Below are 25,122 nucleotides of genomic sequence, written 5' to 3' on the forward strand. Positions count from 1 at the left end.
CGTTAAACTTCACACATCATCTGAAACTACACCTCCACCCCAAAACAACAGACAAGGAACAAGTTGGATTCTTAAAATGTTTGTTAGTTATTCGTTAATTATTGGGGGAGAGTGATTGAGATCAAAATAAAATGGGACACAGCCTTTTATTTTATTCATACGAACAGCAACATGTTCATGATTCTTATTTAATCTGGCCGGCAGACTGATCTTTCGGTTTCATGTAATAAATAAAACAACGTTACTCCGCTAATAAGTGCTGGCAAGTTTCACCGCCGGCACTGGTGATATCAGACAAAAGTACATTGGTATACTACGTCCCGGCGCTCTGAAAGCATCAAAGGTTCCTTGTTCTGGAAAAAGGTTCTGGTTCCTGAAAATCAGTGTGAAATTACCCATTGAGAAAGGGAAAGCAGACCTAAAGTGCTCACATCCAGCTGTTTCCCCTGCACAATGTAAAACTGAGGGAAACCAATCAGCAACAAACGTGTCGGCTGGGACAGTAAAAAGGCTGAAATGCAGTACCTTGAGCAGAGGGCAGTGGGGGCGGGGGCGGTGGTGGGGGCGGAGGTGGTGGCACAACAGGCTCAACTGTGGTGGAGGGGATTTCGCCTGGAGCTCCAGGGCCCACCGGACCTGCAGGCAGCGGGGTGATGACTCCCAGGGTCTCTCCAGCCACACCCACAGCCAGGGCCTCAATGGAGATGTCTCCATCAGCCTGCTTGCACAGCCGGATGGTGCCCTGCTGCTCCAGCTCCTGCAGCCGCTTCTCCACGAGACGGTGCCGCTGGAAGGCCGCGTCCTTCTCCTGGATCATCCTCCGCAGCGTATGCACCTGGGAGTTGGTCGACTCGAAGGTCTCCTGAGAGAACACAGAACATGATCAAATGAGCATCTCGTGTGTCACAGCTGTAAGAAAGCTAAAGCTTCAAAGGCCTGAAGCCCGAGGCGGGGGTATACCCTGCACAGCATGCCAGGCCATCACATGACCCACACACTCACACTGCAGGAGACTTAGAGACACCAGCTAACCTAACTGCATATCTCTTAATTATACAGTCCTTATCTGCTGCTGTACCTTAACCATAACTTAACCAGAAATATTTTGGCTTAAATAATGTGTCAAATGATTTATATTGTCTGTATTGCTGGCATCCTACCCTTATGGCAACGAGGTCTTTGTCTTTTTGAAGGAGCAACTTCTCCAGTTCAGCTACTTTCATCATCGTTTCATTCTCCACATCTAGCAGCCGTTCAGTCATCTTTTAGACAAACGAAAAAGAAATGAATTAGATGGTGAGAGACAGCGCATAAATTAATATCACTGTGCTGCACAGGCAGGCGTGGCCATTAGGGGGCACCAGCCAGTGCAGGGGGTTCCAAAGCTCATAGATGACCATCAATGTAAATTAAATCCAGTTTCACATGACAAATTATACATGTATGCTTTTTGCAGGGCACTTGTGCTGATTTACAGTCTATGTTATTCTTAAAATTTATTCTATGACTGAATAAGAATAATGAGACTAGAAAACATTTTAGTGGATCGTAAATTAATGACACAGGGACATGAAGTAGCAACAGAGGCAGAGGAACATGATGCAGTGACACAGGGACACGCAAAGCAACAACACAGGGATGCAAAGCAGCAGCACAGGGATGTGAAACAGAGGCAGAATGACAGAGGGATGTGAGCGGCAACATACAGACAGGAGGCAGTGGCACAGGGACGTGAAGCAGTGGCACAGACTTAGGAACCTGAGGCAGTGGCACATGGACACGGGGACACAATGCAGAAACACTTGGACATGGAGCAGCGGCACAGGCATGTGAAGCAGCGGCACAGGAACAAGGAGCAGTGGCACAGGCACAAGCACACAGAGCAACGGCATGGGCATGTAAAGCAGCAGCACAGGAACATGGAGCAGCGGCACAGGCACGTGAAGCAGAGGCACAAGCAAATGGAGCTGCAGCACAGGCATGTAAAGCAACAGCACAGGAACAAGGAGCAACGGCACAGGCACAAGCACACGGAGCAGCAGCATGGGCATGTAAAGCAGCAGCACAGGAACAAGGAGCAGTGGCACAGGCACGTGAAGCAGAGGCACAAGCACATGGAGCAGTAGCACAGGCATGTGAAGCAGCAGCACAAGCATATGGAGCAGCTGCAGAGGCACATGGAGCAGCGGTACAGGCATGTGAAGCAGAGGCACGAACACATGGAACAGCAGCACAGGCACAATGAGCAGCGGCACAGGCACATTGAGCAGCGGCACAGGCATGTGAAGCAGAGGCACAGGCACATGGAACAGCAGCACAGGCACATTGAGCAGCGGCACAGGCATGTGAAATAGAGGCACAAGCACATCGAGCAGTGGCACAGGCACATTGAGCAGCGGCACAGGCACATGAAGCAGAGGCACAAGCACATGGAGCAGCAGCACAGGCACATTGAGCTGCGGCACAGGCATGTGAAGAGGCACAAGCACATGGAGCAGCAGCACAGGTACATTGAGCAGTGGCACAGGCATGTGAAGCAGAGGCACAGGCACATGGAGCAGCAGCATAGGCACATTGAGCAGCGGCACAGGCATGTGAAGCAGAGGCACAAGCACATGGAGCAGCAGCACAGGCACATTGAGCAGCAGCACAGGCACATTGAGCAGCGGCACAGGCATGTGAAGCAGAGGCACAGGCACATGAGGCAGAGGCACAAGCACATGGAGCAGCGGCACAGGCATGTGAAGCAGAGGCACAAGCATGTCAAGCAAAGGCACATGGATTCACACACCAAGTGAGGCAAATATGGAGATGTTGAAGCACATTAAATGTCTCTGATCTTACGTGTGATAGCTGATCTTCCAACTCCTCCACCTTCTCCAGGGCCACGTTCTTGGTTTCCGCATCTTCCAGGAGTCCCCCTACGTCAAACACGTTATCTAGGTAGGCCTGGATCTGCACTGACAGCTTGTCGCTTTCTGTGTGTTTGCACTTCTGCAAAGAAAAGATCATCCAGAGTCTTGGGTTTCAGTCCAGTTAACTTTAGTCTTTTCCGTCACCCGTTGGAGTTCATGTTTTAATTGCATGCTCTGCGACTCCCTACAAGCTATTGCAAATCACACATTTTGCACAACTGTGTATAAAATTAGGGACACAATTATCCAGAATCTATTTTGACAAGGTACAGTACGGTCAAGATACCAGGCCCCAGAACATATCACACACACACACACACACACACACACACACACACACACACACACAAACACACACACACACACACACACACACACACACACACACACACACACACACACACACACACACACACACTTGTACTCATATCTTTCTGGGGACTCTCCATTAATTTCTACAGGAAAAATCCCAATGATGACAAACTTAACCCCTTAAGCCGTAACCTTAATCATAAGTTACCAAACAAAATTTAAGACTTACGACTTTTTTAGTTTTTTGATTAAAGTTACAGATTTGTATTAAATTGAGTCTCCCCCACAACGTCAAAAATAACAGGCCTTCATCAAAGTGTGAGATCATTTGGTCCTCTAATGTAATGTGTACCTGAACCACAAGCACAGCTGAGGTATTATGAAACAATCATATTCTCATAATTTTAACTGAATTGACTTGTTTTAACTCGCATGAATGTTATTGGACCGAGAATGGACATACCTCCAAGAAGTCATCAAGACCCAGCTTGGTGAACTCATACTGTAGGTGGACACGGAAGTTCATATCTTCCACTGAATGAACAACAATGTTGATGAACTGCATACAAGCAACCTAAAAGTGAGAGGAAAGATAAACGCATCATGAAGAACACCACTCAGATGCCAGAGTTTGTTCCTCAACCCCTTCTTGGTGAAACCAGGACAATCCTGACTGGATCATGCTGGATAATCCAGCACAATAGCTGTCTGGATACTGCTGGATTAACCTCTATTGCTAATTCTTCATAAATCCTTTTCTCTAAATTATAGGAAATAAATCAGTGCATCCCAATCAAGATCCACCACCGTAAAATGCTAACCATGAAGTCAATATTTCCATCCTCACTGCGGAAATACTCCATCAGCTTCTCAAAGCGATGCTTCTCTTTGCACACCTGAAATGGGAGGGAGGGAGAGATATCAGATTCCAAGCCACTGGCGTCAAACCTTAACTGGGAAATAACTTAATTCCACAGAATGGAAAATTCCAGAAGAAAAATCTGTATGTCTGTGAGGCTTAAATGCAAGAGCAAAATTTTTATTCAAAACAAATGATTAAGATATTATGGAATATTGAGGATGGTAATATCAACAAGGCTGAAAATATTAAATATTGTCAATATATCAAAATGATTACTTAATTGTTTCAAAGAGTTTCCAGATGTGTAATTCAATGCTGAAGCCCAATGGGTGATCAGGTTACAACCTCACACCTTCCAGCTAAAAGATCTCAGTCTTTCATTTGGAGGAAAAAAAATCTAATTATGGGAACTCGCGGGAATAGAGGAAATAGAGGTATAGAGGAAGGAACAAAAATAAGTTGGGAGCGAGCATGAGATACTTTGGTTGCTGCCAGGCCACAGCGCTCTCCGAAGACAAAGAAAAGACAAGAGAAACAAAGGCAGTACGGACTGTACTCAGGGTTTCACATTTACAGTGCATTTTCACTGGCGTAAAGGAACCAGGCTGCACCCGACTCGCACTGCAAAGAGAGACAATTCAGAGCAGGGATCCAGCTCTCTTCGATTCTCCACTGCAGGGGACTCAACTCAGTAAAAGTTTTGAAGGGTGACGCGTGAAAACCAGAGAGAACCTTATTTACTGTTCACATGCTGTACATCATGGTTTACTATGTGCCAAATTGCACTAGCACATTGGTGAAAGTCGCTGTGCTATGTCCGCGGCACACGATCCCTGAATTAGCATTTGCTTGCGTAAATTTGCATTACGATTCCATTCCGTTCAGCCATTCTCTAGTCATTTTTTAAGCATGAGATACTATTAATACTATTATTCATGAATACTGTTAATAACGAATAACATGCAATATGTCTTTTTTTCCTTCAGAGAATGCACATATATCGATGCAGAACAGCGGTATCCATGGATGTAAGAGCACCTATAAGTTCCTTATAATGTTAGACCATTTATTGGATGCCGAAGTATCCTGAAGAGAGTCATACCTCTTTGAAGTTGTCAAATGCTGATAGAATGATTTCATGACCACCTCTAACTAAACATACAGCGGCAAGTAACTCCAGAACCAGGGCCTTTGTCCTGAAAAGGAACAGAAAGATACAAAATAACACCCAAAATAACACCCAAAATAACACCCAAAATAACACCCAAAGAGCAAGGTTCAGTGTGTAATATCTAATATTTGTTTACTCGTCACAAATGAATAGGAGAATCAGTTACAGAGTATTATAATGCACACAAGGCAGCTTTATGGCCGAATTACACCACACTGCTAACCTAGACGGTGATTTTGACATCAGCTGCTGCAGGTCAACCAAACTCTTTTCCGTATTATATGGAAGCAGATTGTGGGGATCCACGGTTTAAAGAAAGAACAAAATTCAAAACCGTAAAACCCTCATTAGCAATAAAAACAAGCTATAATAGAATGCTATTACTTATACCATGGTGATATTGAGGTCACCTGGTTCACACCCTAGCATTAAAAGCAGGATGTTTCTGTATACAATGCAAGAAGATCCAAGGACTGACCTGAAGTTCTTATTGTTCAAGCTAAGTGCAATTTCATTCACTGCATGGGGGTGAGACATCACCATATTGAAGCCATACTGTAGAGTACAAACAGAGGGAAAATTACCATAATTCTTTCCACTCATTATTAAATCATAGGTGAACTGATAAATAACCTTATCAATTTAGGCAACTATAATAATTGTCAGTACATCCATCTATATATCCTTCTTCTGTACAATTCATCCAGTAATGGCTCACTGTGATAACAAATTACAACTATATTATTATTATTATTATTATTATTATTATTATATGTTATTGTTTTATAATAATTATTACACATATGATAAATAGGCTCTTGATATTTCACATCTCCTGCAAGTTTTAATCTACACCATACAAAGAACTCTGACATTAAACGCAGATCCTGCGAATCCTGAAAGCCGTGAATGTGGAGATTATAATGTAAGTAAATGGTGATTATGCCAACGCTGCCCCACTGCAAGGTGACGTCTGATGTACCTGGTAGTTCATCACCGCCCGCAAGCACATGATGCAAACATGCACGTCGTCCTTCTGGCTGACCAGCCTGGAGTTCTTCATGGTTTTGCTGTTACTTATCGTATTGTAGCTGTAAGAAAATGTAATACCGGTGACTGCCATCACTGATGCGATGCAAAGCTTCTAAAATGCAAGGGCTCCTAAGGCGCCACTCAAGTGAACTAAGAAACAAGTAATAAACGGCGGAAGTTGAGAAAGTCCGTTAAGTCCCTGACCTTAATTCTACACTCTTATGTGTTTTGAGACTCCCCTGTCTCCGAAAGTATACTAGTTGCATAATATAAGTTATGGCCCCACAGAGCTGCATCTTAACACCAGGGGGTGCTGTTCAGGAGGCGGTTTTGAGAGAGTGTAGAATTTTCTTCTTTTAATTTGCAGAGGTGAAACTGGGACAGGAAAGGCAGGCAGCAGTGTGGTTACTAATGCAATACTGGGGGCAGGCATCCATGCGAGCAGATGACATCCGCTTCCTGTCGAGCACTATGTCATCAGATATCTCATGCATGTCTGGGGAGATGTCGCCTTATGCCGACTGCTCATACCTGCATGAAAAGGGTACCTCTGAGATTGAGGCAGAGCTGTAATACCGGATGTTTCAGTCACCTTCTCTTACTATTTCTCAGTGTTATGGTATGACTGCTAGCCATGTCCAAAACTGTCATTATCACTGTAAGGTCTGGTCTTGATCACCCACAAACACTTTACAAACACACACACACACACACACACACACACACACACACACACACACACACACACACACACACACACCAGTTTTTGATCCAAGCTGCAAAACTGACAGGAAGCAACGAGTAGTTATTAGAGGCACAATGTCACAGTGGGCCTGCGTTCATAGTGGGGTACCACAGGGTTCAATTTTAGGACCACTATTGTTCCTAATTTACAATGACGATATTGACACCAATACATACAGTAAACTGGTTACATTTGCAGATGACATTAAGGTGGGTGGTGTAGCAGATACTGATCTACCAGCAGAGAGGCTATAACAGGATCTGGAATTAATTAGCGACTGGGCTGATACCTGGCAGATGAAATTTAACATAGATAAATGTAAGGTAATCCATGCAGGGAGCAGAAATATAAAGTATAGATATTTTATGGGTTCTACTGAAATAAAGGTAGCTGATTATGAGAAATATCTCGGTGTGTATGTTGATGCATCCATGTCCCACTCTCTCCTGTGTGGGGAAGCAATAAAAAAGGCCAATAGAATGTTGGGTTACATCTCTAGGTGTGTGGAGTTTAAGTCAAGGGAGGTGATGCTACGACTGTATGATCCATTGGTAAGACCCCACTTAGAATATTGTGTGCAGGTTTGGTCACCATACCAAAGAAGGACAATGCTGCCTTGGAAAAGGTGCTACGTAGGGCTACGAGAATGATTACCGGTCTCAGAGGAATGTCTTATGAGGAGAGATTAACTGAGCTGAATCTGTTTAGCCTCTATCTAAGGAGACTAAGGGGGGACATGATCCAGGTGTATAAGATTCTAACAGGTCTGGATGCTGTTCAGCTAAATGGCTATTTCAATATTAATTTAAATAGTAGAACTCATGGCCATAAGTGGAAATTAGCGGGAGAACATTTTAAAAAGAATTTGAGGAAGCCCTTTACAAAGAGTGTAGTTAGAGTATGGAATAGTCTTCCTGTTAGTGTAGTGCAAGCTAAAACCCTGGGTTCCTTTAAATCAGAGCTAGATAAGATTTTAACAACTCTGAGCTGTTAGTTAAGCTCTCCCCAAATGAGCTTGATGGGCCAAACAGCCTCCTGTCGTTTGTAAATTTCTTATGTTCCATTCATTCCTGTGGGAAAAACCCTAATCCCAATCGCAACATCCTTAATCCCTACCCAGCCTTAACCATAAGTAACTAAACATTTGGTCCCCACAATGTAAGGTGTATTTGGACGACAAAACACACTCTTTCTGTAACCGCTTGTCGTATTCAGGGTCCAGGGGGATCCAGACCTTTTCCTAGAAACTACAGGTGCAAGACAGGGAACGACCCAAGGTGGAGCACCAACCAATCACAGGGCACAAGGCAGGGAGTGACCCAAGGTGGAGCACCAACCAATCACAGGGCACAGGGCAGGGAGTGACCCAAGGTGGAGCACCAACCAATCACAGGGCACAGGGCAGGGAGTGACCCAAGGTGGAGCACCAACCAATCACAGAGCACACTCACCCCATTCACTCACACAGGCACACCTACAAGCAATTTGGTGTTTTTGGACTTGGAACCAGAGCATCCACAGGAAACCCCACAACAACACAGGGAAAACACGCAAACTCCACACATGGAACCCAGACAGAGAGTCTAACCCTGGTCCCAGAGGTAGGAGTCAGTGCTAACCACTTCACCACCGTGCCACCCCCCTCACACATACATTGCTGTACTGTCTACATCATCTATCACGTAAGCAGTAATGTGTCAGGGAGGACTGTACAGAGGTAGCAACAGGCTAAGGGTTAGTGCAGAAGCGCCTTGCAGCAGTACACACCGGAGCACTGACTGGCGCGCGGAGCGAGACAGCGTGTTGCAGAACGGTTGGATGCCGTTCTGATGCAGATCTTCAATAGACCTGCTCCAGGACTTAGTCTTGTCCAGGGAGCCCTCATCCCCGGCCTCAAGCCCCTCAAAATCCAACCTGAGGCAGCAGACACATGGACAGAGAAAAACAGACAGACATGTAGAGGCAGTTCGGATGACAGGCGACAGCGTAACAAGGAGGACCAGCCGGAGCACGGAGCCACAGGACAGACAGTAGGAGCACATCACAGCAAGCTGCACCATGAATGAGAGCAGCATCACAGCAAATCCAAGCTGGCTGCAAGGCCTTCAGGCACAACAAAGCAGTCGCTTTCTAACAAAACGGCCTCGACTTATTTTTCCTATGCGTTCTCATTTAATTAAAATGAACGTCTCTGTTACAGTGAAACCAGAGAACTGAAATCACAAGCTCATTCTCTATTTAATTATATGCTACGTACAGGGCCTGTATTCCATAACCAACTCGTACAACAAGCAATCACCTCTTTGAATAACGAGGAATGTGTGATAATTCTGAAAGACCACTGAGAAGATCAGTGTCAGCTGAGAGAAGCTCTGTGGAAACAAATACTCACATGACGGCACACTGAGCAAATGAAAGGTACTTCACCAGGATATCCAAGCCTTGATTATCATCGTTGAGGAACTCTCGAACCCACCTGTGAGATGAGCAACCGAGTTAATGACCCAAGCCAGGCTAATGATTGAACAAGTGGTATAAGCAACTGATTCAGCCACCAACTTGACCTGGGAAAAGAAAAATCAAGTCAACAAAGTACTCACCTTCAGTTTATAAATTCAAAGAAAGAATCCCAATACTCAAGCCAGAAAAATGTTCTGCAATTATTGCGCAATAACTGTATTGCTTTATTGTAGTAATCATTGTACTCATGCTATGATATTAACATCTATACTGCAACCAACAGTAATGACCAATGTCAGGTGACCCTTAAAATGCCTCACAGCTCCAAGACCCTGGAATTGTTTTTGATGATGATAATAATGTAGCTTAAATGCAGTAGAAATTTAGCAGACACGTATGCTTATATCCAGAGCGACATACATTTTTGGGAAAGCAGAGCTACACGTGTCCTGGAACAAGCAGCAAATTTCCAAAACTCATTCAGTCCTCAAGTAATCTAACTAGGAACCTTCGTTAAATTCCAAAAACTCACCAAGTCCACAGTATTTCTCTCAAAAATGTATCCCATGGACTGAGTGAGTTTTAAAAATTTGATCTTCAACTGGGGTTTAAGAGTCATGTTCGACAGTGGCGTCACCAAGCTTAGCATGTATCCCTTCAAGGGTAAGTGTCACTGGTGCCTGAACCCACCCTGAAATCAAAAATAAATGGTATGTGACTTAACATAGAGACTGTGGAGCAGATTTGTTAAGGGGCGGGGGCTGCCTGTATGGCGAGCTTCCCAGTAAGCACCCCTCCCTCGCCTTTTCCTGTACAACCAGATGCTTTTTTTGGTTTCTAGTGGCATTCTGGGGAATAACAGATCAGAGAGTGTCAAAGGTGGGATACACACCAAACAGAACCCTTGGTCTAAGGAAACGTATTTATATGCATATTCAGGTAAATGTATTACAGGGAACTTTATTTCTCATTAAAGAAAAATAAAGATGAACTTTAAACAACTTACAAAAATTTCATATACTGAAACTTGAACTAAATGTATTATCATTGTAAATGGTCCATGCATATTTGAATATTGCATCTGTTTATCTTAATTTAATGTGTGTTCAAGACCCACACATAGCCTGGCATGTGCGTTTGTCACTAGCTCCATTGTTGGACAAATTGCCTTCCTGGCCCAGTGGCACACAAAAGCACATTTCCTGCCCGTTAAGAAAATGGGGGAGGCATCAAATTCCGGTCCTACAAGACCAACGAGGTGCATTACAGTGATGGAGGCGGAAACCAGGAGCCACCGGGACTGACATAGGTGCAAATTAAAAGTGCAATTTGACCGACGCACCAAAGGCAAGAGTATGAATGATTGTGTGATTACCCAATATGATTGGTCCTCAACGATATCTCCAGCTCTCGCAGAACCTTCGTGGATTCTTGAACTCGCCGGCGAAATTTCTAGAACACAGAAATTTCCAATTATGCATCTCCATTTTTTTTTAAGTGTAATGACGTTTTCAAAAAATAAACCGGACAAAAATAAAAGAAAAAGAAAATGAACCATAAAATTTAACCATATAAATGAAAAAACTGCATTTCAATAAATTAACAGCGAAAGAAAGCAGCAATAGTACGAGGGCTGTGAGAAGCCAGCTGTTCTGTGTAAGCTCACCTTCCGCGTGACCCCCGGGTCTAAATAGCTCCTTAGCTTCTGGATGTAGGTGTGGGGAGGGTTTTTCACCTGAAAGCGTTCCTGAACAGACAGACCAAACGTCAGAAGAGGAAGAATATCATAGCCGCCTGTGCAGCTGGTGGAGCAGTGACTCAGAACACACACCGAGACTCCGCCGGCACACTTGAGAGTTCTACTTGTTCATATTAACACCACTTCCTCTTCATTCTATGTGAAATATGGAGGGGAGCACCAGCAGCAAGAACATACAAACGAGATACCTGATCACAGATGAGGTCCCACTTCTTCTCGTTGTCATACTGGCGTAGGAGACGAGCTTTATCAGGGGGCAGGTTCATGGAGTTCTGGAGAAACAGGGACAGAGGTCTTTAGGAGAAGGAGTCTAGGTCTGCTACTGATGGGTCACCTCTATGAGCCAGTGTGAAGGCACCAGGCCAGTCCAGAGTGTGTGAAAGAGCCCCGAATGTCCCCTTCAGCAGTCAGGGCCCTTCCAGAACTGTGCCAGTGACCTTGTTTCCTCAATATAAAGATATAATAGTCTGGATTCTTTTATTACCACACAGAAGCAGATTTGTACATGGATTTCTCTGCCCAGCAGATATTTCCATTTTCATTGCCATAAGAACTTCTTAAAATGAAAAACCAGGGTTCCAGTCGACACTAGTAAGACATCTCATGGAGCTTCACGTTTAAAAAAAGCGTAATCCTGAGACTGATCGATAGAGAGTTTACACTAACATAAGTGATTAACTCATCTTGCTCTCAAGCTGACAAGTGCAAGATTGACCTTTGTTCTCATAAGTGGGTCAAGCGGACAGGGCCTGAACAGCTCTTCCTCACTGCCTCATGCAGAGACACCGCCAGCTTCCCCTCTTCAAATGGACCGTGCTTTTCCAGCGGCGACTTTTATCAAAAGACAATCGGTGGTGACTTTGGCAAGAGACACACAGATGAAGCGAATAAAACAGTGAGCCCTAGGATGCAGAAAAAAACCACTGCACTCAGCACCCAAAACCCATGAAGTCAAAAAGAAACATGCATTCCAGATGTTCAAAATTACAGAATAAATGCGTTGATTATAAGAGCTACAAAGTAACTATAAGCCCTCCCTGGTGGACCAGGAACCGCACTGGATGTCCATCTATCATAGAGACTAACTAGCAACGGTGTCAAATATGCCCTAAATCTCTCTCTTCTCATGGCACTATGCTCACACAATGTGTGATGTTACCATCAACATTGGATGTTATACACATGCAATTGTCACATGGCAAGGACTGCGATATTTGGGTTGAGGTTAGGCTTGGGCAGTATTTTTCAGACCATCATACTGTATGGACGATACTCTATGGCAGGGGTCACCAACATAGCATATAATTAAATAGAGACCTGTTCTACAAATAGCACAATTCACCAGTGAGCAGCGTCTAAAATGTAATTTTATCCTGTTGCTATTCTTCTTTAATCATATTTGCATCTACATAGATTTGAAAATGACAATATCCATCAAGCCATCCAGCCATCCAGCCATCCATTTTCCAAACCACTTATCCTACTGGGTCGCGGGGGGCCCGGAGCCTATCCCGGAAGCAATGGGCACGAGGCAGAGAACAACCCAGGATGGGGGGCCAGCCCATCGCAGGGCACACTCACACACCATTCACTCACGCATGCACACCTACGGGCAATTTAGCAACTCCAATTAGCCTCAGCATGTTTTTGGACTGTGGGGGGAAACCGGAGTACCCGGAGGAAACCCCACGACGACATGGGGAGAACATGCAAACTCCGCACACATGTGACCCAGCTGGAGACTCGAACCCGGGTCCCAGAGGTGTGAGGCAACAGCACTAACCACTGCACCACCATTCCACCCCATGACAATATTTATAAAAAAAAAAAAACATTTAAAACATGTTTATTATACATGAAGTTTATATAAATTTAAGAGGGTGTTTCAAACTGGTAGCCCTTCGTATGGCTCAGTACCCATGAAGTAGCTCTCAGTTTCAAAAAGGCTGATGACCCCTGGTCTATGGTATACAGTATTTTGGCAGTTTTTTTCTCTAAAGAAATTCCATTCTGATATTTTGAAATTTGGGCAATTTGGGTTATCAATAAGTTTTGCTAAAAACATTTTTAAACATTCTCATAGGGTACAAAACATTGCAGGTTTTGCAGTTTTAATGATTAAATCATTAAATGGATATTTTGCAATGTTAATTTTTAAGATTACCTGGTATAAAGTCATTGTACAGTTTAGCACCACTGTTCGTGCATGAGTTCTGCATGCGCCCTCCAAGCCAGTCATAATCATTTTCATCTTTGCTGTTTCAAATCACTCGTATAAACATTTGTGAGAAAATTTTACAAAATGAGTGGGGAGGAGAAAAGTGAAGAAGAACTGGTCACCAAAGGACATTCCATTCATCATCTGCTGCATTGAAAAATTTTGGATTCCATAAGAAACACCACTGACTTATCTGACAGACACTATTGGTAGATAAGTTAAATCCAGCAATAGTTTGAGTAATTTTTCCCAACTCCTTTTTTTCTTTAAAATTATCTTGATATTTATTGCTAAAATTTCTCATTGCCAGCCATCCATCCATCCATCCATCCATCCATCCATCTATTTTCTGCCGCTTATTCGGGATTGGGACGCAGGAGCCGCAGTCTAAGCAGGGATGCCCAGACCTCCCTCTTACTAGCCACCTCCTCCAGCTCCTCTGGGGGGGATACCAAGGCGTTCCCAGGTTAGCCAAGAGATATAATCTCTCCAGCGTGTCTTGGGTCTGCCCTGTGGCCCCCTCCCGGTTGGACATGCCTGAAGCACCTACCCAGGGAGCCGTCCAGGAGGCATCCTAGACAAACCACCCCAAATCCCCAAACCACCTCAACGGGCTCCTTTCGATGCGGAAGAGCAGCAGCACGACTTTGAGCCCCTCCTGAATGTCTGAGCTCCTCACTCTAGCTCTAAGACTGAGCCCAGGCACCCTGCAGAGGAAACTCATTTAAATTCACATTGAGATATTTTTGCAACATCTTGCAGCCTTACATGGCACTAAAACCGCCTGTCTGGTCCCTAGAGCACATCGCTTTGCTAAAGCTACATAGTCTAGCCTTCGCCTGACCCCACATCTGCCAATAAAACACATACAAAATAAAACATGGCTGAGGGGTTGGGATACAGACCACATTCACACTGTAAATACATAAATGCAGCACAGAAAACATGAGAGATTTTAGCACAAATTAGCATGGACTGCCTGCCGTGTCTAAGTTCAGTTTGGTAGAATGACATGGCTTCTAAAGCCAAATCCTTGCACTTGAGGTCTTGAGGGCTACTTTGAGCTTACAAACCGTAGGAGGCCAACACCAACTCAGAGAATCAGAGCATCCGTTTGGTACAAATCTATCTCCACTGATAAACAAGATAAACAGTGACTTTCTTGTGTTCCTGGACACAGTGTGGCCTAAAACCTAAAATTAGACTCAAGAGTTCTTTATTGCCAACACTTCCATGTAAAATACACAGTGCATTGAAATACTGTTTCCTCTGGGCTCTCATGGTGCTACGTAAATACAAACACAGTAAATAAAGGATAACATCCACAACACAATTTAATAAATAGAATAGTGATATAAAATGTACAGTTTGGTTAGATTATGAGTTCCGTCTACAGCTGCATCAAATTAATTCTTTATATATGTGAGACTTTATGTACATGAGTGTAATACCTACACATAGAACTAATGTAATAACCAGACAGAAGCTCTGAGAGACCAGCAGGCAGTTCCCAACCCCCAGTCTGAGGACCAGTACTGGTCCACAGCCAGTATTCCACCAGAATGGTGAACGCTGGGGGATTAACAGAGGGGTTGGTTTATTTCCAAATATAAACTATATTTAATTTTTTTTTATGACCCCCTCACCCTTGCGTGTTCACGTCTGAAACAACGGAAGCGATTAAACTTATAAAACTGCCGACATAATGACGTAAACTGGTCCACGAACGTGAAAATTTGGGAATGCTTATGTTAAGGTTATGGATCTAGGCTGATGTCCAGGAGGTCATAGGTTTGAATTCTGTGGCCAGCAGAGTAACCGTATCACTGCTGGGCCTAAACCGCAGTTCTCCATCAGGCTCGCCCTGCTCTCTGATCTGGTACATGGCTTTGGACAAAAGTGAGAAATGATGGACCCCTCCAGTCATGGAGAGCTTTGTCTGTGACTCTCACAGCATGGGGCCAGGGAACCCTCCAGGCATTTAACTGCCACTACAGCTATTAGGTTATGGAACAGCAATCTGGTTCAGTTACGACTTCACACACATCCGGTAGCCATCGTAACTTAAAAATAAAGAAAACGAGAACTCTACCCCACATACTTCCTACTGTAATGTTCTTTCAACACTTGATGTTTGTAGGGCCAACTGTATCTCCACTCTATAAACACTGCATCCACTGGTGCCTCCCCTATTTTTAGATGTCCAACTTTCAAGCCCAGTTCTTATCTGTAATAACTTCTATCACTCGGCTTGACATATTTTCTAAATTTATTCCAGGTATGTCACGGGTTAAAACTGTTTATTCAGTAACAGATTTTTATTCTTTCAAAACGCATTGATCTCTAACAGATATTCCACTGGCATATAGCAGCATACTTCTAGAAAGGTCTCCCTATGTGCTTTAATATTATGGAGTACAGATTAGGCCTACCACAGAGCTCCAAAGTCTCCTTTGTTTTCCAACAGAGAAACATGACACATATTCCATAGTAGCTGCAGCCCACATGATATTCACACAGAAGCTGCACACACTGAGCTCTGTCTCCATGGTAATGCCCACAGCCCACATCATATTGACACAGGAGCTGGACACACTGAGCTCTGTCTCCATGTTAACACCCCATACCCCACATCATATTGACATAGGAGCTGAACACACTGAGCCCTGTCTCCATGGTTACGTCCGACACATATTGACACAGGAGCTGTACACACTGAGCCCTGTCTCTATGGTAACATCCCACACGTCATATTGACACAGGAGCTGTACACACTGAGCCCTGTCTCTATGGTAACATCCCACACGTCATATTGACACAGGAGCTGTACACACTGAATGCTGTCACTATGGTAACATCCCACACGTCATATTGACACAGGAATTGGACACACTGAGCCCTGTTTCCAATGGTAACTGTCTGGCCCAATCTGCCAAATGAATATCTTTGAGTCTGCTTCCCGATCCAGGTGTGGCTCTTACAGACAACTTAACAGGTCTGGGCAGTCTATTCCCCAGGACTCAGTGTGATTCAAAGGCTATGAGATATAATAATGAGTCCTCTGATGCACCAGTTTGCATTCAGTATACTTTGTGCGCTGAGAGCCCTTCATGTTCATGTTTTTGTGCCATGGTAGACTATATATGCACTGTTTAGGTACTCAGCTTACTGTACTGTGCAGCCGTTTGTCCACAGATCCATATTACCATCATTATCACATATGAATTTTTGAGCAATTGTCTCCACTAAGAACATTCAAATAATGCCATCAGATGTAAATAATAAATCACATCTGGATTAGAGAAATTGAAGCAAAAATGAAAATGCCTCAGACTATAATTCTCTTCATGCTTTCATATCTTGTTCTTGCTTGTTCCACATCCAAACCAAAAGCATAGGGTGCAGTTAGAACTGGGCGGCATCGTCATGGGACCAGAGTCCTTTCCTAGTCCTGCAAAAGGACACACCACACTAACTGGGTCAAATGGTCACATTGAGTCTTTTTCAACCACTTCAGGTGTGTTGTGAGATTACAGGTATGGGCAGCTGTATGGCTGTGGGATTGTGTCTGTGTGTCACCAGGGAGGCCCGTACAGGTGACAGAAACAGAAAGTGTCAGAGCATATTGTGAGAATGTTCTGGGTTTCTTATTTGGTAAGGACACCTGAGCCAAAGGCCTTTTACAAGGTAACCTGAACCGAGCGTTTGTGACAAAGGAGATCAGCAGGGGGAAGGACAGTGGGCAGAAAGAGACAAAGAGCAGAAGAAGCTGCCCCTTTTCACCGAGCACAAACCAGCAGGCCCTGTTTAACACACCGAGGGAAAATGTGATCTGAAAAGCAGCTCGGCTCGTTCCCATGCAGCACGTTATGAGAATGCTGAATGACTGAGAAGGAACCGAATGTGCGAATGTCACTTTCACAACTGTCCTCTGAAGATGGGAATGGCTAGAAGACTACGAGAAGCATGTGGCAGCCCTGAGCAGCATCACGGGAAAGGCCCAATTTATCGGGTCACTTTGCTGAGTCATCACAGGAGCTGCTTCCTCTTTGCTTTCCATGAATAGAGCAGCAACGGGGAAAATGAAAGCGAGTCACTGTGGCATCCCAGTGCTGGTGAGAGCGCAGGTTTGCTGCCTTCGGTTCAGACTACATCACTCTACCCTGCCCCCCCCCCCAGTCCTCCCGCTGTGCCACGTCACTATGACTGGATACCGACATATTTTGCTAATGGGGCATTTCTCGAAAATCTATAGGTCATGAGAGAGACCGTCTTCCCAAGGCCATCATGCTGTAAAGCTGCTTGACAAAATGCCACTGACTCAGCTAATAAGATGCCGAATCACATCACAAATCGTTGACAATGAGAACCATTCATATCCTTATACAGTAAAAGTTAAAAGATGGGTAAAAATGGAAATTCATGCTAAATTTCTTTTAACTCCACACACAAACACTGAGAAGGATCTCCTGGGCCTCCCTGCAGAAGGGAACTGAGGTCTGAAATGCAGAGAGGCTCAGGAGTGACCCCAGAGTCAGGCAGCGTGAACAAGTTCCGCTTAGCCATGCGGCACGTACCATTATTCTGGGGGAAATTCCTAGGGGAACCCCCCCCAGCAGTCCCAATTGGGTTTACCCAAAATATAAAGCATAAACCAACATAGGGAAGAGACGGAGAAAGAACGAGGTGCTGTGGATGAACAGTAGAAGCCTCTAAAATGAAACTGCAGAAAAGATAATTGTCATCCTGTAAACTGATTGCTGTAGTCAGTCCCCAGGTTACACATGAGATCTGTTCCCTAAGTCTGTACTTAAGTCGAATTTGTAGGTAAGTCATAAAGACAATAAAGAGCATAATAAATCATACAGTAATAATAAAAGAGCACTTTAGTGCACCTCAAGCTGACGAAGCCATGCAATGTTTTCACGAGTGTCACATATTACTGCGTGCCTCTGTTATTACGAACCAGTGTATTTGACCCTCATTTTTTACATAATAAGCTTTATGCACTCGTTTGTAAGTTGTCCATAAGTTGGCTGTTCCTAACCTAGGAACGGTCTGTGCTTTTCCATCACATCAGGTAGCCTACTTTCGGTAATTCAACAAAGTGCCAGAACTACGGTACTTCAAAGCGTCAGTTTTCCACTGGCGTGAAAAGTGGCACCGGTGCTGAATGGCATCACAATGTGAGGAGGGGATTTTGTACTGAATCCGAACCATAGCTGTAATATATTACAGGGCTGGATGATGTGCGATATTAATACCAACATTGTATGGGATGCTCATGCCATTCTCACATTTAGTCAGTTAGATTAGAATCAGGCTTCTTCTTATCTTCGATTCTGCATGGACATTATAGCGCAGGGAGTTTAAGCTTCAATAAAACCTTCCTTACTCCGTCACAGGGGAAAAGAAGAAAAAAAAAACTTTGCACGTATTTCCAGTTTTAATGTTTATTCCTTTTCAGAATTATCTAGTAGGCCTGTATGTTTATAAATCAGTTTAAAGTTTATCTCCGCTGCTTCTGCATGAGCGATTCATGCATTTTCTAACACGACCACGATCATTTTCATTCTGGCTGTTTTTTTTTTTGCTGTGGTGTAGATGAGTTTGTGAGAAATTTAAGATGAATTCCTTTTTTGTGTTATAAATACAGCAATATTTATTACAACAAAAATTCACATTGTGATATTTGAAATATTTCCAATACAATTCTGTCCTACTGGCTATATAACACAAAATACTTTATTTCTTGACATGCCATCCTGATCTTTCCAACAGATTGCAATTTAAGCTTGTATCTCTTCATTTGTCCAAGCATCTGTTATTACTTGTATTTGTTTATTTATTTTACTTAGTTTATCATTATTTTCTGATTTCAAAACGGTTTTCAAGGCGTCGTTTGCATTGTGTTACAGAGGTAGGCTATTAGCATAACCAATTCACAAAGAAAGCATTTCAAGTCCCAGCCCAATGTCTTGAAGTACCAAAAAAGTACCCCAGTTAGTTTGGTCCTTTAGAACTGGAAGTCAGTGGAAAAAGGAAAGTACCGAAAGTACCACAGCAAAAGTATGCTACCTGATACGGAGGTAAAGCACTCACTGCGACTGCGAAGACGTCTTACTGGTTAAGCTATGCCAATCAAACCACAGCGCAGTCAGTTGGGTGGGCAGTCCTCTGATTGACAGAGGCAGTCTGCAGTTTGATGCACTGTAAGCATTTAGGTGTTTTGTCCTTTTCGGTGCAGTTTTAAGCCACACTGCAGCTGCTTCCACACCATTTCATCAAGCTTTTGAATAGAAATGCCAGTTTGAGACCATGTTTGTGTGTGAGACTGCAGTAAATCACTCAGGCTACAGGGAGCCGGTGTGAGAGCCTGTCCCACCGGAGGCTGGGGGATGGAGGCCCCCTTAAAAATAACATGGCGGGACAGAGCCGCCATTGTCTCTGGCAGGAAACGGCAGCAATAACCTGAGTCTGCCGCTCCCACACACACACACACCACTAAACACAGCGTATGCGAATGCACACACGTCACACACATCTAATCCTAACACATACATGAACACGCACACATCATCCACATCTAAACCTAACACACACACACACATACCAAACATAATTAACCCTAACCCAGAAATGAATACAGTTGGCCCTCCATATCCAACCAAGTGCAGAATGAAAATGTTCTGGGGGGGGGGGGAAAGTCCAGAAAGTTCCAAAATGCAAAACTTGTAGCACCACACTGAATCCGCAGAAACAAAATGATATGTAGGCATGCCCTGCTGGCAGATCAGCCGTCCCTCTCCAACACTCGTCGCTTGAGCATTGTTTGTCCCGCGTCTCCTTAATTTGCCGTTAATGTTGTGTACACCCTGTTTTCTGGGAACAACACAACTCTTTACACAGCATTTACATTGCATTACGTCTTACGAGTGATGATTTAAAGTCTACGGGAGGATGATCATAGGTTATATGGCAATACTATGCCATGTTACATAAGGGACTTGAGCATCCACAGATTTTGGCATCGGTATGTGTGGCGATAATGTGTGGCAATAATAGAGATCTGACTGACTATCAGCACTCTGTTGTATCTGTCCTAAAAGCAACTTGAACCATGGGATGTTTCTGAAGATAGTAGGTGCTCAAGCTGCAAGTGTATCAGTCACATCGGCCTCTGTGGTCTGTGCGATTCAGACGTCATCGAGTCTTTATGGAAGGTTCAGGATCACAGCGTTTAATGCCAATTTCTACCTTCTTCATGCCTCAGTGAATTGAAGGTTTTTCTTCTAATGAATGGGCCGATTCTCCGCTATACCATTACCGCTTGTAATGACAACATTTCAAGGTTTGAAGGTATTGTGAAGGTGGAGGTATATTCATTTTAGCAGGTAATGTCTAATGCTCAGAATAAAGAGGAACTGGAAGTCTGGTAGTTCAAACATAACATCTGAACATGCCTGACTAAGCAACAGCCACATACACCAGGACTCTGGTGAACACTGCTAAAGTCATTCGCGTTCTGATGAACAATTTAGAGGAAATTTTCCCCTCAAACCCCCCCACCACCCATGTCTCTGCCAAAACCTGACCACAGGAATTCAGAGTGGAGGAGCTGCATGGGCTACTTTGAAAAATGATCCAAGCAGAACCCAGAGCCCTCTTTCTCAAGGGCAACCAAAAGCATGCACCAATACCCAGCAACTTCACAAGACTTATCCAGACGCCCGGTTTGACCTTGGCTGAGCCAGCACTGACATACCTAAAGGAATAGAAGTTTCATTAATATTCTGCCGTCTCTGACAGTCAAGAGCTCGGACACACGGCGGCAGAAGAGCAGGAAAGGATTCCGGAGGTGTTCACACATCTGCAACAGGACTGGGAGGGACACATGTGCATCCATGTAGATGGTGGCCATGAAACACACGCATGAAGCACATGTCCTCGTGGATGGGAGCGGAGGAGCGGGACGGCGATGTGCAGGCATCTGGAAGAGCCTCCGGAAGTTCAGCGTGTGACTTCTCATGTTTCCACCAAAGCAGTTCAATGAAGGAGCGCAGTTAAGACTGCAACTCGGGGCTTAAGCGTGATCATAAGACTGAATGTACTGATACAAAAGCTTTATCTTTCTCAGTATCATTATTACTGGTTCTCATTTGGGGTGGCATAATGCCACGGTGGTTAGCGCTGGACCAGGGTTCGAGTCTCCTCCATGGCTCCGTGTGTGTGGAGTTTGCATGTTGCCATAGGTCCCCCCACAGTCTAAAAACATGCTAAGGTTAATTGGTGTTACCAAATTGCCTATAGCTGAGTGTGTTATACAATGGGAATGGTGGCCCATCCTTGCACCCATAGGCTTAAGACCCCCATGACCATAATTAGGACAGTTACAGAAAATGGATGGATGGATGGATGGATTTCTCATGTGCTTCATGGTAGTATCATTGTATCTTTACTGGAAGCAAGAACTAAAGTTAAGCAGTTCAATTGGAATTAAAATGTAACAATTTTTGATAATACATAAGGCAGTAGGCAAATCAATCTGACTCGTTAAAAGTCTGATGGGCCCTAATTGCTTGCTCAGTTCTTTAAGAAGAGCTTCAGCTTCTTGCTGCAAACCTAAAAAGTGAATCTTTGGCGTTTTCTTTGCTTGCCAAGAGGCAGCTTACACTGGATCAATAGCTACATAGGAACAGACCTTTCACTCAAAACTCCCCAAAGTCTAGGAGATCTGCAGTAATCAAGAAATTTCTGGAGTAGAAGGTAAATAGTACACGTCACAGACATGTTTTTCCAACCATATAAACGAAATACAATAAAACCACCTTTCTGTTCCACAATGCTGCAGGAAGCTATTTGCAACCTTTTTTATAACAAATAAAATATTCTGTTTCAGAATTGAACAAAATCTTTGTAATTTTCTCTTCAAGAACAAAAAGTGCATCAGGACAATGGCTGCACGGGCAATGTAAAGAATAATCTGAGACTTAAATAGTTATTGAATGAGTTCAAGTCTTTCTCAAAGACACGGTGATGGACCATGACGAGAGAGTGGAGCGGACGTTTTTGTCTAATTATGTCAAGTGGGAAGGGAGGATCATCGACTAGGTAATGAATATAATATACCATTAATAACAAAAAATACAACAAACAAGCTGACAAATATATAAATGCACAAAAATCTCAGGTCTACCTAGAAAGTAGTTTACAGAAATCAAGGCACTGCTTTTTATCGAAGAAAATTTTGTACGGAGCATTAAATTGTATATAATAGCTTAGAAAATGCATCTGAGAGTCATATTTCTTGTTACATGGAAAAGCTAAAATAGCATCAGTGGTTTGTTTTGCCAGATCAGGAAATGGTTAAAGAAACCTTTCAGATGCAGACGCGGTACTTGAGGCAGCAATGCTGGATATCTGCCGCATATCATGATGCCGTTTTCCGCTGCATTTTCACAGAAATGTTCAGTCGGTAAAGAAGATACAATGCCACTAGTAGCACACTCATTTCCTTAGATTACTTCTGACAATATTCAGGAAATCGCCAGCGACACAAAGGTATTTTGACTGTCTGTCAACTTACTGCTGACGCTTAAGTTCAGTATTTTAGGTACTTTCATTACTTTTGGTCCACGTGGAACCAGCAGAGGACGGCGTGTTTTGATTATTCATAGAAGATAACAGTATTTGTGTACAGTCCCCGCATTATCAAATGCCAACAGTTCAGATCGTATCAGATGGCGGAACGTCTTGGAACAAATTTCCCATCAGATACATGTGTTGATTTTAGAAGGGCGCGTGGTACTTTAATTTTGAATAGTGGTAACAATGTAATTGCTAAATGAAGGTATCGCCAACCATAAAATGTTACGGTTTAAGTTGCGCTACGTCATTAGTCTAGCCAGGGACAGAGCGGAGTTAATGAATTCAGAAAAGTTGGCGACTTTCCTGTGTTTACAAACAAACCGTAAAAGTGTATCTGCGCGTCTGAAGATGGACGTAGTTTCAAAAGCGCTACTGTGTGAAAGACCCTCACAGTGTAAAAAAAACACATTTAGCCCAAACCGGCGCTCATTTTCGGAAACAAAAGAAGCACAGGGAGGGGGCAGTGGGCAGTTTATCAGCCGCTCATTACAGCGGAAAGAACGAAGGAAAGAAAAATAAACTTTTCATCATAAAAAATCGTATAGCAGTAATGTGTTACTGCCCATGTACTATCCAAGGCTTGTGCCACTTAAGTTATTGTCACTGTAATTACTTCAAGAAAGTTCATTTCACTTAGTAGCTATGCAGCCTACTTGATTTTTCTGTCTGGTAGACCGTCTGCTTATATTTACAATATAAAACTGTAAAATTTTCAGAGATGTCTGTAACAGAAAATAATGTTGAAAAAGTAAAAAAAATATTCTATGTCATCGCATGGAAATGTTTAGCTTTTAAAAACCCACGAATTGTAGTTCAAACATCACAGATTACATTTATTTCAATCTCTGTACACGCTAAATAATTGCTACCAGGCAAAAAAAAAAAAAAAAAAAAACATTGTGTTTTTAGAAACAAAAATCAGTAAAACGCCCAAGCAAGGTTTATTGCGCCTACAAAGCACTTCCTAGCTAACAAAGTCGAGATTCAGGATGATCTGCAATACTTACCAAAACTAAGGCGAACCTCTCCTCTAACTCCGTAGGGTCCGGCATGGGAACTTTTAACGGCATTATATGAGGTTTAATTTCTGAGTGACCGTCCACACTCTCGATATTCCCCATTTTCACGAAAATATATATCCTTTGTGGAACAAAAAATACAGTTTTCTCTGTGACTCAGTGTCCCCGTGTGATTTAAAATTCCCCCAACAAATACACTACTTCGTAATTCCGATCCGAGGTGATTTCCTCTCCATCCATGTGTTCATCACTAAGTTAGAAAAAGTAGCTGCATCGGCCCCATATTGTTTTAGAGATAAAGTATGTGATCTTCACAAAAATCGAGTGATGCCTTAATCACAAACTCTTAACAAGAAAAATCTGAACTTTACCGCCAAAGTAAAAAAGTATATTATATTTTTCCCAGGTTATTTTCACTGGATTTGCAATCTGTAGAAGCTGATCCTTGGTGGGATGAAATCATTTTGTCCGACCGCACACCCACTCCAGCGATGGACTTTCTTGGCTCTTCTGCGTTTCCATTCATTATTGTTATACGACCGTCATTATGTGAACTGGGCGCCTTTGTTCCGCCCTCTATTCAGTACAAAGGCATCTTATTGCAGAAGCTGCGTGTCAATCAATCCCTTTGCCGAACCCTCAAGGCAATCCTGCCATCTACCGGTCAAAGTGTCTGACCGTTCATCTCACCGTTATTGCTGATTATTGTATCAAAATCGGGGCGGCATGGTGGTGGTGCAGGAGTGCTTGTGTGAGTGCATGGCGTGTGCGTGTGGCCTGTGGTGGGCTGGCCCCCCATCCTGGGTTGTTTCCTGCCTCGTGCCCATAGCTTCCAGGATAGGCTCCGGACCCCCCGTAACCCAGTAGGAGTAGCGGTTTGAAAATGGATGGATGGATGTATCATAATCAAGGAACTATCACTGCATTATATTTTCAACTAACTACTTTAACTACTAATTCATCATTCTTCCAATCCTGACC

The 25,122-nt window shown here is 43.5% G+C and overlaps 1 protein-coding gene across 6 annotated transcripts in view; it reads right to left on the minus strand.

Moving 5' to 3' along the window:
- fmnl3 (formin-like 3) overlaps positions 1-24,672 on the minus strand; it is a 34,277-nt gene extending 9,605 nt beyond the window's left edge. For 5 of the 6 annotated variants that reach the window (XR_007383371.1, XM_048983000.1, XM_048982999.1 and 2 more), the window contains exons 1-14: positions 24,130-24,672; positions 11,445-11,528; positions 11,164-11,244; positions 10,873-10,949; positions 9,430-9,513; positions 8,805-8,951; positions 6,243-6,351; positions 5,739-5,815; positions 5,192-5,285; positions 4,049-4,123; positions 3,691-3,801; positions 2,845-2,994; positions 1,161-1,262; positions 526-862 (exon numbers count right to left, since the gene is read on the minus strand). Coding sequence is in view for 5 of the 6 variants with exons in the window: in XM_048983000.1 (XP_048838957.1) it covers positions 526-862; positions 1,161-1,262; positions 2,845-2,994; positions 3,691-3,801; positions 4,049-4,123; positions 5,192-5,285; positions 5,739-5,815; positions 6,243-6,351; positions 8,805-8,951; positions 9,430-9,513; positions 10,873-10,949; positions 11,164-11,244; positions 11,445-11,528; positions 24,130-24,243 (1,642 nt within the window). In the remaining variant the exon portion in view is untranslated. The remainder of the gene's footprint in view (positions 1-525; positions 863-1,160; positions 1,263-2,844; positions 2,995-3,690; positions 3,802-4,048; positions 4,124-5,191; positions 5,286-5,738; positions 5,816-6,242; positions 6,352-8,804; positions 8,952-9,429; positions 9,514-10,872; positions 10,950-11,163; positions 11,245-11,444; positions 11,529-24,129) is intronic. The other variant, XM_048983001.1, reaches the window with a different exon arrangement.
- Positions 24,673-25,122: the final 450 nt, after the last annotated feature.

This window comes from Brienomyrus brachyistius, chromosome 18 (assembly GCF_023856365.1).
Source record: "Brienomyrus brachyistius isolate T26 chromosome 18, BBRACH_0.4, whole genome shotgun sequence".
Classification (NCBI taxonomy): domain Eukaryota; kingdom Metazoa; phylum Chordata; class Actinopteri; order Osteoglossiformes; family Mormyridae; genus Brienomyrus; species Brienomyrus brachyistius.